At 29.3% G+C, this 14055-nt stretch overlaps 1 protein-coding gene across 3 annotated transcripts in view; it reads right to left on the reverse strand.

Moving 5' to 3' along the window:
- LOC123010647 overlaps window positions 1-14055 on the reverse strand; it is a 57027-nt gene that overhangs the window by 6832 nt on the left and 36140 nt on the right. For all 3 annotated transcript variants that reach the window (XM_044407713.1, XM_044407715.1, XM_044407712.1), the window contains exons 5-6: window positions 3784-3998; window positions 1298-1389 (exon numbers count right to left, since the gene is read on the reverse strand). In XM_044407713.1, coding sequence (XP_044263648.1) covers window positions 1298-1389; window positions 3784-3998 — 307 coding nt within the window. The remainder of the gene's footprint in view (window positions 1-1297; window positions 1390-3783; window positions 3999-14055) is intronic.

Below are 14055 nucleotides of genomic sequence, written 5' to 3' on the forward strand. Positions count from 1 at the left end.
AACTTTTAAAAATTAAATTTTTAATTTTTAATTTTGTAAAAATTTTAATAGCAACAAAGATGAGTGTTAATCTAGTTGAAATTATAAAAAAAATTAACTAGGGTGTGATTATTTTGTAAACTATGTTTAAACTATGTTTCACATTCGTGAAAAAATAGTCGCTGTAATTAACTCTACTAACAAATAGTGTAATTTTGATGCTTTTGGTCGATTTGAAATTTTTTGTCATTACGATTGACTGACAGAAAATAATCAGATAATTTCTTTTGAATGAATTTCTTAGAACTATCTGAATTAATTTGGAATTCCGGAAATTCAGTTGGAATTACAAAACTTATTTTGGAATTAATCTAAAAACAATGGATGAGAATTACTAGAATTTCAGTAAAAAGTTTTGGTAATTACTGGAATTCTTTTTTTTATTATTGGAAACAATTTTCTTTTAAAATTGCGTTAAATTGCTTACAACTATCGGAATCAACTTGGAACTACAGGAATTAATTTGGAAATGAAGGAAGTAATCTGAAAACAATGAATTTACGATGGATTTTCAAATTACTGGAATTTCTGTGGAATTGTTTTGGAACTGGAATTAGTTTTACATTGTTTTTCTTAATGGCCTTCCGTTTTTAGTTTTTGTATAATTTGCAGTGTCAATAGCCGATATTTGATTTTATTTTGTTGCAAAATATAATTGAAAAGTTTAGAACTAACATAAAAACTTTGCCAAAAATGTGTCCTAAAATAATTTTTATTTTAAAAAATTGTTTTAGAATATTTTTTATTTTAATTGATTTTTATTTAATCGTCTTTTTTAACTAAAACAAGCAGATCTTAACCTCTTTCCTTAAACTGAATTATGTACCTTCTTATTGGTTCTTTTTTCTTGTTTTAATTTGACTTTCTTCCAAAATTAGTCGATTTCATTTTTTTTGTAAAGAATTTTAGAATTTTTGTTTAATTATTGAGGAGACTCCAAAATAAAAAATGTGTTAGTTTTCTCACACATATTTTTCGTTTCAGCCGCCCATGTCGGTCCTCCCCACGCAAACTTTCTTAAGAGGGTTTTGTCCGACATAACTTCAGTTCGCTACAAAATTTCGAGTTTTCCCTTGAGGGCCCACAAAAGGTCTATCACACATTTTGCGCTCCTTTGTCGACTGTGTTTAACGTTTTTTCTTGCATCTGACTCCCCACTTATCCCTCAACTCTCCATACGCAAAAACCGTCTAGTTTTCCCCTCACAAATCGGATTTTGTGCAAGGTCAAGAGACTTATTTCAGAATTTTTCACTCACCGACATTTCAGACGACGGGTGATCTATAAAAATCATCTCTGATTCCTCGCCGTCGAGGAGGACCGAAACTGTTCTCTCTCCGAACTCGTCATCTGGAAATAATCAACTGGCATTAGTTTCAGGATTGTGAACACAACACTTGGGGATTTTTTCAGAAGTGGCCTGTTAATCTTTTTAAGCGGTACTTTTTGTCTTTTCCGTCATTAAAAGAATTTTCCGTAAGCGAATTTTCAAGCGACCACTTGAAAGAAAAGCGCCGTCATTTCATTTGCAAATTGGAGTGAATTTCCACCCCATTTCCACCTGAGGACTTTAAGAACTGCGGAAATCAGCGGACCGAAGTGACTTATTATTTAAATTATTATTTTTAGTTAATAGAAAATTCGTGTGRGAAACGACCGGGAAATTATAATCAAAAATAAATGTGAATATGTCATGAAATAATTCATACTACATTGTCTAATGGGAATACCCTGTTATAAATGACTCTTATTTGTTGAGACGTCTACAAATTTGATGCCATATTTACTTCACATGAAATACTGAACTTAATTCGGGGGAAAACACGAAAATCCATGCTGCGAAATTTAGTTTTATGAAAAAAAATTATTCCTAGCTTCTCTTCTTGTTGGCTTTTTTTWAATAATTTTTTTATGATTTATTTCATTAAATTCAAAACGAAACCTTTTCGTTTTTTCCTCTTTAATCGCACTTTCCAATGCCCACTATATCATCTTATTCAAACCCATAAAATTTTGCAAAATAACTCAAATTTTTGGTTGAAAACGGGCTAAATTTTCTAAATATTTTAGTTTTAATATGTTTCGGTGATTTTTAGGTATATATATTTTTTTTATTGAATTTGGTTATTTGTAGATTCAGTTTAGTTTATCAAAATTTGGCAAAAAAGTGAGTTCTTTGTTCCAAAAAGGAATTAAATTGTTAGGAAAAGCAAACAAAAATAATGTCACATGTGATATTATTTGGCGAATTTTGGGTGGCATGTTTCTATGAATTTTTCAAAGTAATAAGAAGTTTTTTGGACAAAAACGGGCAAAATCGTTTAAAAGAGATTAAAGCAACGTCACAATTGGTAATTTTATAAAATTTTAAATAATCAGCAAGTTTTTTAGTCAAAAAACAGCTGCATTGCTAAAACATGCAAAATAATGTTAATTTTAATATAATTTGAGTTTTTTAGGTTTGATCTGAAAAAAAAATTGTGATATAAGTAGTAAGTTTTTCTGTTAAAAATGAGCTAAATTGTTGTTGAACTAAACCGCTTAAAAACGAAGAAGTAGTTTGAAAAAGAGATATAATTTGGTTAGTTTTAGGTTCAATTTTAGAAAATTTTGTGATGTAAGTAAGTCTTTCGGTCAAATACAAGCTAAATTGTTGGAAGAAAGTTTTATTAATGTTTTGTTAGATATTTTTTTATGAATTTTTTTAATCAATCACAAGTTAAACGGGCTACAGTTATGCCAATTGTGACATAACTTGAATATTTTTGACAAAATTTTGTAAAAAATTAGTTTTTTGTCAAAAAAAGAAGTAAATCGTTCAAAGAAAGGTCAAAACAATTTAAATTTTAATTATTTATTTTATTATTTTTATGAAACTGCATAATAAGTGAGTTTTTTGTTCAAAAACAAGATAAGTCTTTTATTAGAAGTCAAAATAGAGTCAATTTTAGTGTGATTTTATTATTGTTTTACCATATTTGCATGAAATTTTGCGAAATTAGAGAGTTGCTTTTGTAAAAAGCAAGCTAAATCGCTTAAAACAGCCTAACATTGCGTCAGTTTCAACATGATTTGTTTTTAGGCTTATTTTGACAAAATTTTGAGGAATAATTGAGATTTGATTTGATGTTTTTTGGCTTTTTTAGCTAAATTTTGCGACATACTTGATACGTTTTAATTAAAAACGGGCTAGAAGTACATTATGTTAATAGTAGTAAAAGTGATGGTTTATCTGGCTAATCTGAACGTTTATTTTGCCGAACATAGTGGGAGTAAAGAGCAATTCTTAAATAACAAGTAAATGAACAAAATAATCAGGCTGCTTTTCAAGTAATGAAATCATAACAACACTTATAAACAAAGATCAGGCGTCAGTATCGGAATTTTTGTTGAGATTTTCGAAAGTGTTCATTTATTTAACTAGTGCAGTTAGTAGTGCAAAATGTCAAATTGTGATGATCTACAATGTACCCCTGTGAAAAACAGAAGAAAGAAACAACATTGATAAATGTCAATAATGTTATGGTAAAAGTAAAAACGCTTGGGCGCAAAAATAAAATTTTTTACTCCATGGCTGAAAGGTAAAACTTTTCTTGGGTACTTTTGTGACGTTTGCGGATAAAAATTATTTCAAGATTCTCTTCTTATTGTCTCTTTTTCTTATAATATTTTTAAAATGCGAAACGAAGTTTTTTCGTTTTTTGCCCTCTAATCCCTCTTTCCAACCCCATTATCCCAACTTACCCAAACTTGCGTCGTAAGTGTTCATGTATTCGGAGGTCATAAATTGCGATACGAGAGCAGTTTTCCCGACMCCCGAATCGCCCAACATCACCACTCGATACTTGGGCACTTCCATCTCTTCAGGAGAGCCCAGGGGGGTGGAATCGACGGTGTGATAGCCAGAACCACAGCAGGAACCATCGAAAGGCGAGCGCTCTCCAGACACGTTACTGGCTCTGAAACCGTAATTAACTTCTAAGTACTATATTTCTTTTCTGTCGAAATTAATTACATTTGCAAAAAAACGCCAGGAATTTCAAAAAATCACGTGAAATATTCCTGAAATTATCTCGTGAATTATTTATTTAGAAACTAAAATTTGTAAAGYTACCACCAGTAAAAATAATACAGGGTGTCCCAGCGAGTTGAAAAAGACCATTGCTGACCTTTGAATGCTAAAATTAAAAAATATATATATAGGACATTGATAGATACTAATCTAGTTCATCGCCTAAAATTATTTTCAACTATACAGGGTGCTACATTTTGGATGTCCGAATAGGGAATCTCCGAAACTAATATGTTTAGCCAAAAACGAGTGATACATTCTGGAGCTCATTTTTTGAGAAAATAATATTGCTTAAAACCGCATCTCGCTATCGTCTTTTGTTTTCGACTTATAGACAAAAATTGACATTTTGGCGAAATCTAAAAAAAATCATATCTTTGTTATTATAGAAGATACAGATTTGAAACAAAGACATTATAAGCCACTTTTTAACGAGGAACTTAATAATGTAGTTAACAATTTTTTTCAGTTATTGGTTTAGCGTAATAAGATAAACTTGTATTTTTTTTAATGAAAATCATAGGCGGCTATGGCAATTTCGAAAAGCTTATTTTTTTCTGATTTAAAAAATATATATTTGTAACAGAATATTTTTTTATAATTATACTTAAAAAATGAAATATATATTTTGTTTGATAATAGTTGGCCATGAAAAAACTATTTCACTCCAAATGTGTAAATAATAATCAATAAGAGTTTTGTGAACTGTAAAATAGATGAAAAAATAGATAAAATTATAAAAATTAAAAAAATACGATACGGTAGAAGTATTGAACAAATATGCAAGCGCCTCAGAACAAAATTATTACATATTTTAAAAAAATCCAAAAATAGGAAAAACAAATGTGTCAACAGTCAACACAATTAGAAAAAAACATTTTTTGATGGTCTAATGGAGGTAGGATAACGTTCCACATAGACGGAATTTGGGTATTTGAATAGTCATATCGTCATTTTTGTGTCATATAAAATATATTTTATTGAAGAATTAAAGCGGCTTTTTTTACAACACTCTGTGTCACTAGAAGTTGCAATGGTAATGTTAGCTTATTTMAAAACAAAGAAATGTTATTAGTCGCCAATAAGTTGATTTACGATTTATTTTGCATTTTTTTCATTATTTAGTACTTAGAAAACTCTTTCATTAGTGACACTGGTTGAATAATATAGTTTAAATCCTTTTAGTTGAAGWTGCAACATTTTTTCATGGCCAACTGCGAACAAAAATCAAAGATAATTTTTTGCTAAAAATGTATTATAATAATTTGTTACAAATATATATTTTTAGATAAGAAAAAAAACAAGCTTTTTGAATATGACATAATCATCTATGTTTCCCATTTAAAAAAATACAAATTTATTTTATTACGACAAAACAAACAACTGAAAAAATTGTTAACCACATTATTAAATTCTACGTAAAAAAGTGCCWGCATAATGTCTTCATTTCAAATCTGTTTCTTCTATAATAACGAAGATATAAATTTTTTTAGATTTCGCTGGAATGTCAATTCTTGTCTATAAGTCGAAAACAAAAGACGATAGCTGGATGCGGTTTTAACCAATATTATTTTCTCAAAAAATTAGCCCCAGAATGTATTACTCGTTTTTGGCTGAACCTCTTAGTTTCGGAGATTCCCTATTCGGACAGCGTGCCTCAAAAATAAGTTACAATACAAACTTGTGTTTTTTTTAAATGAAACACCATATGTTTTTGGATGTAGATTTTTATGACAATGTTTTATAAACTAAACTTTTATTGGTCGATTTTGCTTAGTTTTAAAAATAAGACGTTTTATTTGGCGAAAACATGCACTTTTTAAAAATTTATTACACAAGAACTAAGACATCTAGAGACATTTTTTTTACTACCGCAAAGAAGAAGATACAAGCTATAAGGTTGTAAAATTTTTTTAGTGTGTTGCATTTGCAAAGATACAAAAATGAAGGCGTTTGTTAAAAGTTCAATAACTTACAAAACTTAAATGGAACACCCTATTTATTGTTTTTTGCATTTAAAAGATTGTCTTTCTAAAATTATTTACTTTTATAATCAAAAACTAAAAAGATATTTAAAGTTAAACATAAAAAAATATTACTTTTGTTTCAGTAGCCAAAAAGTGCACAGTTGCACAAGAGATGGAAGAAATATCACTTAATAATCACATTTGTATTAAACTGAATCCATTATYCTTTATTTTACGTGTTAAATATTTTTTCATTTATCAATTCCAGACATTAAAAGTTAATTTTTTTAGATAGCCAATTTATCACAAAAATAAAAAAATAGAGGTGTTCCATTAAACTTTTTAAAGTTATTTAACTTTTAACAAACTTCTCAATTTATTAATCTTTACAAATGCAAAACACTAAAAAATTGCTAAATTTTTAATTTTGTACTTTCTTCTTAGCAGAAGAAAGAAAAAAAATGTTTTAGCTGTCTTAGTTTTTGTGTAATAAACTTTTAAAAAGTGCATGTTTCGTCAAAAAAACGTCTTATTTCTAAAACTAAGCGAAATCGACTAATAAAAGTTTAGCGTAAAAACATTGTTTTAAAAGGCTACATCCAAAAATGCAAAGAAATATACGGTGTTTCATTTAAAAAAACACAAGTTTGTATCGTAACTTATTTTTGGGACATGCTGTATGGTTAAAAATAATTTTAGGTGATGCACTAGATTAGTAGTAAAAGTCACTAATGGACTTTTTCAACTCGATGGGACATCCTGTATAATTTAATTTGGCAATATTGAATTATTTAAGTGAAATAAAATTGGGGCTGAAACGTTGCAACGCTTCCGCCGGCAATTAACCTGAAACCATGATATTCACGCATAGATTCATAACCGTCTAGTGATTTAATTAGAGCGAATTACACGGCTTTTATAACAGAAAGCTTCACATGAACAGGCTGTGAAACAGATAGCGTATAAAATCGATATATTGCTCCTGTTATTGAAAAAAAAGTCATTGCTGTTTATATTAAAACGAGCTTTGACATCCAATCACAAAACAAATTTTTGCACCTTGATGTTATTTCGAATTCATCTCTCACAAATTAAGTCGCTACCATTTCCATTAAAAATCGTAATTTTTTTCGTCGAGACTGAAAGATTGAGCAATTAACATTTCCTTTTTCCATTTTCTCGTTTTTCACCCTGGAGATACGACAGAAACGCGGATCTGGGTGCTAAGTGAACCGGTAATACACGGAAAATCATAAATTTTAAAACATATTTAATGAAATTTTTCTCTATCACACCAATAAAAATGCTAATTTACTAAGCCATTAAATATTGCGTGATTCAGTTTGCTATAAATAAAATTTTGTATTAAAATAATCCGTTATGAACCGAAATAAAAAAGGCAATTAAGACATTTTCGTTTAATCAAAACAAATATTTATTTGTGTTGTCAGCAGAATTTCCAGGTCACAAAAATCAAATATATTTTCCGAATTCATTATCTACAGTATGACCCCGGATTGAGTTTACAAGAGGAAAAAAAATTTGTATCTTTGATTTTACGCCAAAACTGCAAAGGAAAAAAGTTTTTGCTTTACTTAAAACCAGCAAACCTGTAATTAAAACGTCATTATTCTAACTCAGTAGAAAGAAAAGTTCATTTTTCTCTGCTTTTTAAGTCTTATCACATTGGCGGTATTAATTATTTGAAAACTGTATGTCACTTTGACAAATAAGTTTACGCAAGTTAAATAACAAAAATGTTTGTGAAAAACATAATTTTAATAAACAGCAACTCAAAGAAACAGCTTTAAGGTAAAAACCAGTCATTTTTAACAAGAACTATCATTATTTAATTAATAAATTAATTGTCAAAGTGACATATAGTTGTCAAATAATTAAAACCGCCAATGTGATAAGACTTAAAAAGCAGAGGAAAATTAAGTCCAAAATCAAGAGAAAAATGAACTTTTCTTTCTACTGAGTTAGAATAATGAAGTTTTAATTACAGATTACCTGGTTTCAAGTAAAGCAAAAACTTTTTTTCCTTTGCAGTTTTGGCGTAAAATCAAAGATAAAAAAAATTTCCTCTTGTAACATACGGGGACATACTGTATAAGAAAAGTGTTTTGTGGCTAGGGGGGAATAGGAAATGGGCACAGTACAGCAATTTAACAACTGTTCACATAATAGCATAATGTCACCGCAGTAATTAAGCTCTTTAATGATCCTAACTGTCATTATTATATTCCCTTAACAAATCGTGTTATGTCACACAATACACAATGGGAAACTAAACTCGATGTCATTAACACATTGCTTTTATTTAGACAGTTTTTTATTAAAGTTTTGGAAGGTTCAGTTTAATCAAAAAAATACAAAAATAGTATATCGTATATAAAGGGAGACAAATGCACAATTATTTTTGAGGTGCCGTACAAAATACCAAAAAAATAATAGCATTTTTCTCTAGTAGTATAATTATACAGGATGAGTCATTTATAATAAACCGATTTTCAGACGCAAAATTTAAATTATTAATTTTAAATCAAAGTGATTGTTGATATGTCATGCATTAAATTTGACAGTGTCAAAAATTCCACTTTTATTTCCCTTTGAATTCGAAATGTATTCAAACGACAAAAAAACTAACATGTACACCGTAGGAGTCCAAGCTATTAAAACTGTCAAAGCTATCGCAGATAGCTTCATAACTTTGAAAAGTTTCAAACAGTATATCAAGTAATGCATGGTCATCTGAGAATGTATTTAGGGTTGCGTCTGAAAATCGGCCAGGGTCTTTATTATACAGGGTGGTTTAGAAGTCTGAAAACGATTTTTTTCTAGGGAAACTATCAATTTTTTTGGCAAATAAATTTATAGATGTGCAATTGCAATTAAAATGCAATTAAACATTTTTTGAATATAAATCAATTGTTTATACTTACGAGATAAACATAGTAACAATTTTTTTTCTAGACAACGGACTTGTTACAAGAATTGTTTCTGTGCAAAAAAAATTTTTGTTAACCTTACACTTTTTGTTAAAAAAATGTTAGACTTAAAGTATTAAAGAATTTTTTTTGAATAAACCATCAGTTTTTTTTTTGGAAATAAATTAATTAATAAATTAATTAACGATGTGACTCAGCCCGTATACTATTTTTTTTTAATTTAAAAATTAGCACAAAATTAGCATACTTTGAAATCACACCATGTCAACAATAAAACAGTTTGTTGACAATGAGGTTAACAACGAGTCAAGAACAAACATTTTTGTAAAAATTTGTAAAAAGCGTTAAGCTGCAAGAATGCAGCTTCCAAAGCAATACAAAATTTACTCTAGAAGATAATACAGTATCAATTATGCGTTTAAAGTTTGGTGTTCAAGTAATAGTATATTACAACCGAGAGSGTAATTACATACCAGCGARGTTTGTATACTATTTGATTCACAATCACATTTTTTTAATAAAATATTTGTAATAAAATTTGCATTGATGCATTCATGTACAGTGTAAGGCTGTGGTAATAAATTCGATTTTTGACATTTGATGTTTCTCAATACTTTGATGTTACTCAATATGTACATAAATGTCAAAAAGAAATTCGGTTTTCCTAATTAAACAAACTTTTCAATCACTATAATTGTTGTTTATCAGTATTTGTGAAAGTGACAGTGAAATCACTGGACCAGAAAATCTGGTAACATTAACGTTGGCAATCCTGCATATTAATTTTTGAAATATTACTACCCATGGGATAAAATGACGAATTTTCAATAGTGATTGTGAAWAATTACTAGATTATATGCGAGGTGGGAAATGTGTCATTATCCTGAGGGCTCATACAGGGTGAATATAAAGTATAGGACCAAGCGTTTTTTTTAAGCATTTTTATATTAAAGTAATATAAAAACTGTGACCGTATTTTGAGAACGAAATTTTGTTTTGTTTTTGAGTTATGCGATTTCTTGTCAAAATTGCAATTTAAAAAAAATGAAAAAATTAAATATAAAGTAAAGCAAAACCTTCATAAGAAAGATGGATTTATAGTGGGTTGCCATTTAAAAAAAATAAAAATTTTGTAGAACTCGAAAACAAAAGAAAATTTCTAAAATTTTTATTTTTGATAAAACATCACATTATTATAGTTATTCTTCATCACTTAGTTTTTCCAAAAAATAAATAGTTTAAGCAAAAAACATTTAGTTCCATACTTTTTATTCACCTGGTAGATTGGATATAAAGTCCAACGGGTAATGAACATTTCCACCGAGGTTTGTATATTATTTTATTTACTATCACAATTTTTTAAATAAAAAATATCTGTTTTTCTCTCAAAGTAGATGCWTTGACATACTCGCTAAGCAAATAAATTAAGTTTTTAACATTTGATGGGTTCGTAACCTTAGTAATGCTTCCTAAATTACTTCCCGACTACGAGATGTAATCACAAATTTCCCAACCTCCTAAAGGTTTGTAACCTGTGATTGTGAATAAATTTTTTTTATAATAAGGATGACTTAGTAACGAGAGCAAATATTTGCTCTCGTCGTTAAGCTCATTTCTTTCTCTCTAGGGAGAGAATTTTGACTGTCACGGTTTTAACATCAGAAAAGTTGATTTCAACTTCAACAAGGCTTTTTATTTTAAAACCTCGCTTTCGCCGTTGGTTCGCTCGCCAAAAATCACCCTCTGCTAGCCCCAGTTATAATAAACGAGTGYCGTGGAGTTTGTTGACTTCCTATTAAAATCGCGTCACGTATGCGTGAGACTTAATGTAAATCGCATCATGTGGCGACAATTTAATCTTTTAAATCACGCGATTTTRTTCGTTTTTAAACGAGGGATGATTAATAAGGGTTGCAGCATCGGGTTTTAATTAACCGTTTTGTGCAAATATTGTTTTACGGGASAAAAGACAAGTCTCGTTAATTTTATTTGTTCCCAATTACGTTACTTTTCCGATACTTCCAAAGCTGTGATTGCCATTACTCAAGACAAACATGCATTTGACATTATGTAAATACGGAGAAAAATGACTGGCAGTGACGAGGGTGGTATTATTCAAACAAGGCTTTGCATTTGAATGTTATGAAAAGTCAAATTTGAATAATGGACACGAGGAAACGCTAAAAAGAATTATTTCAGMGATTTCCCGGCGCCTCCACCAATTTTGCGTGTTATTGTAGGCACTATCTCACCAAACTTCGATTTTATTTTATATTTATCAAATTATAAATGATAAAGTTTCAGTTTTKAAACTCTCAATTGATTGTTACTTTTAAAAAATTTTGCATCTTATTTCGGACTTTGTCTCACCTAACCGTTTTCGATTTTATTACATTTTTAATAAATAATAATAATGTTTCAGCTTTCAACTCTTTATTGATTTAGTTTTTTTTTAATTTTGCATTTCATTTTAACCCCAATCTGGTTTTATTTTTTTACAAATTTTCCATAAATAGTAAAGTTTCCGTTTTAACCCTCATCTCCATTGATTTTCTCTTTTTGAAAAATCCCAAAGCGAGCTAATTATCTACTGTTTATACACGAAACTAGTAAATACCGATCAGTGTCTTAATTAAACACCAAGTTTGTTGACGTCTTGGTTTAATTACAGCCTATTTTGATGTTCCTGAACCAAATAACAATATTTATTCAAATTTCTTGAGTGCCTAAATGAAGATATTTTGTATCTCTTGATTCTGGAAATGATAATAAATTACACAGTCGAGATACCGTTCTGCAAATCTCATTATTAACCGTATCGCTTGAATAGTGGTAGTTAGTTCAGTGGCGGCGCAAATTCGGTCAGATTAGGTAGATAATGTTTCAGTAAATCATATTTAGTGTTAGTCATGTGCGCAGCATTATTAAGGCTGGTCTTGTTTGCTATACGTGTCGTTATGAAATCAATAATTTCTTTATAACAATTTAAAAAAAACTGAAAGTGTTTTGATATCTGCAAATTTTGAAAAAAACTTTATTGAAATATGTGCTTTTTGAAGAATTATCATTTTATTTTTATACAAACAAAAGTATAAACCCGAATAAAACACTTGGAACATTTTCCACATAAAAAAATCTGCCATCAATACTGGAAAGATTTCCGAATACAGCTTTTCACTTCTCATAAGTTTTTTCGATAAGAGTGAATCGAATTCTAAATGAGGCAAAACCATTAAGTAATACGTATGTTATTTACGTAACTATTAGTTATTTATTGTGTATTAATAGTATATTACATAACGAGCACGGAAAGTGACAAATAACGCACAAGCGGGAAAGTTGCGCACGAGGCGTTAGCCGAGTGCAGGCAATACTGCGAGTGCATTAGACACTTTCCTGCAAGTTTCCTACGACCATCAATAATTTTTTTCTTACGAACATATTTTTTTCATAACGATTTATTTTTTTTAATGGATACAAAAAAAAAATACGTCAAATGAAAAAATACAAAACATTCGAGTGTGAATTGTGCGTTAGATTTCTAACACACAGTGCGAAAACAAATTGCACAGGTTTTCGACCTCGTACGATATTGCCAATTTTCGCGCATATGTAATTGTGCGTTATGATCTAGTTTCAATATGGTCGTAGGAAAAAAGCATTTTACTCACGCAAAAATTTTTAATCGCGAGGRCGTCAGTCTTAAATGGATAAAATGCGACTAAAACAGAATGGAATACAATGTTTTATCCACAATCAATCMCAAAATTATTCMAATTTAATTAAAAACAATTTAACATGTCAATGTTTCAACGAAACTTGGAAGTTGATTGTGGCATTCATGTTTTACTTACTTAACTTGGTGTAAATGTAAGAATATGAGTTTTAAAACTAACAACAWCTAACAAATTCTTTCGGTTTTATTCAAAAATACTTCATAAAGTATAACACACACGTGAGTTATGGGTTATAACTCACGTGTAGCTTAYAGACGTCATAATACGTTTGAAATCAGTATATAGTTAGTTATATCTTCATAATATGTTGATTGTGGACAAAGGTGCATTATGATACTCATAAATCAGACCCGTGACTTACCATAAATCACAGATCTGTCAACATTGTGTGATGTTGATTGCSAGAATTACACCCACACACTTATTATAAGTCACTGGTGAGTGACTTATCATAAACCACTGAACTCTCAGTATAATAAATATAAATTTTGTAGAAAGTGTTATAAAAGTGTTATAAAAAGTGCTATAAAAAAATCGTAGATAAAATGTCGTATTTGATCCTCACATAATGGYTTTGATTCACTCGGATGATTTATACACTTGCTGTTTGCAATTTTGATGGCTATGCATAATGGATTATGCTCATTATACAGGGTGTTCCGTTTCTATTGTTACAAATTTAAACAAGTGAGAGAATATTAAATTTTAAGACAAAATTTTCCTATGAACATGTATCAAAACATGTATCAAAATCTAAGCGAGCTACAACCCCTAAATGAGATGCGTTTTTAAAAGGGCTGCAGAATAGATAAAATTACAACGAATTCAAAGATCAGTTGTCGAAATTTTTAAACGGTAAAACGAATTTAATTTTTAATTTTTATCCTCTTAATCTGTAACACAAATTTTAAACTGATTTTGCTCTAAAACGGTAAGTTGTATCAAAAAGACCTCTTTTTTGTAAAAAAACTATAAAATGTACATATAATTTTGTGGCTGAAAGTGGCAACGATTCAAACTGGCAGATGAAACTTCAATTTTTTAGTCTTTGAATAATAATTTTAAATTTTGTGTGTAACAAGAAAAATATGAAAGGAGTATTGTGTTTGTTATTTTTCTGTAATTTTTAGTCCACCCGTAATCTTTTTTTAAAAAAAATATTTAAATTTTCGTTAAATTAAATTACACCGAATGCCTATATTCAGTTGATTTATCAACATATTCGCTACGTTTTGGTTCGATTTTATGCAAGTTTCACCTTGCAAGAAAAAGCCAAAATAATTAGGGTA

The sequence above is a fragment of the Tribolium madens genome, unplaced genomic scaffold (genome assembly GCF_015345945.1).
Source record: "Tribolium madens isolate multiple individuals breed KSU strain unplaced genomic scaffold, Tmad_KSU_1.1 Scaffold_91;HRSCAF=231;Tcas5.2_LG7, whole genome shotgun sequence".
Lineage (NCBI taxonomy): Eukaryota > Metazoa > Arthropoda > Insecta > Coleoptera > Tenebrionidae > Tribolium > Tribolium madens.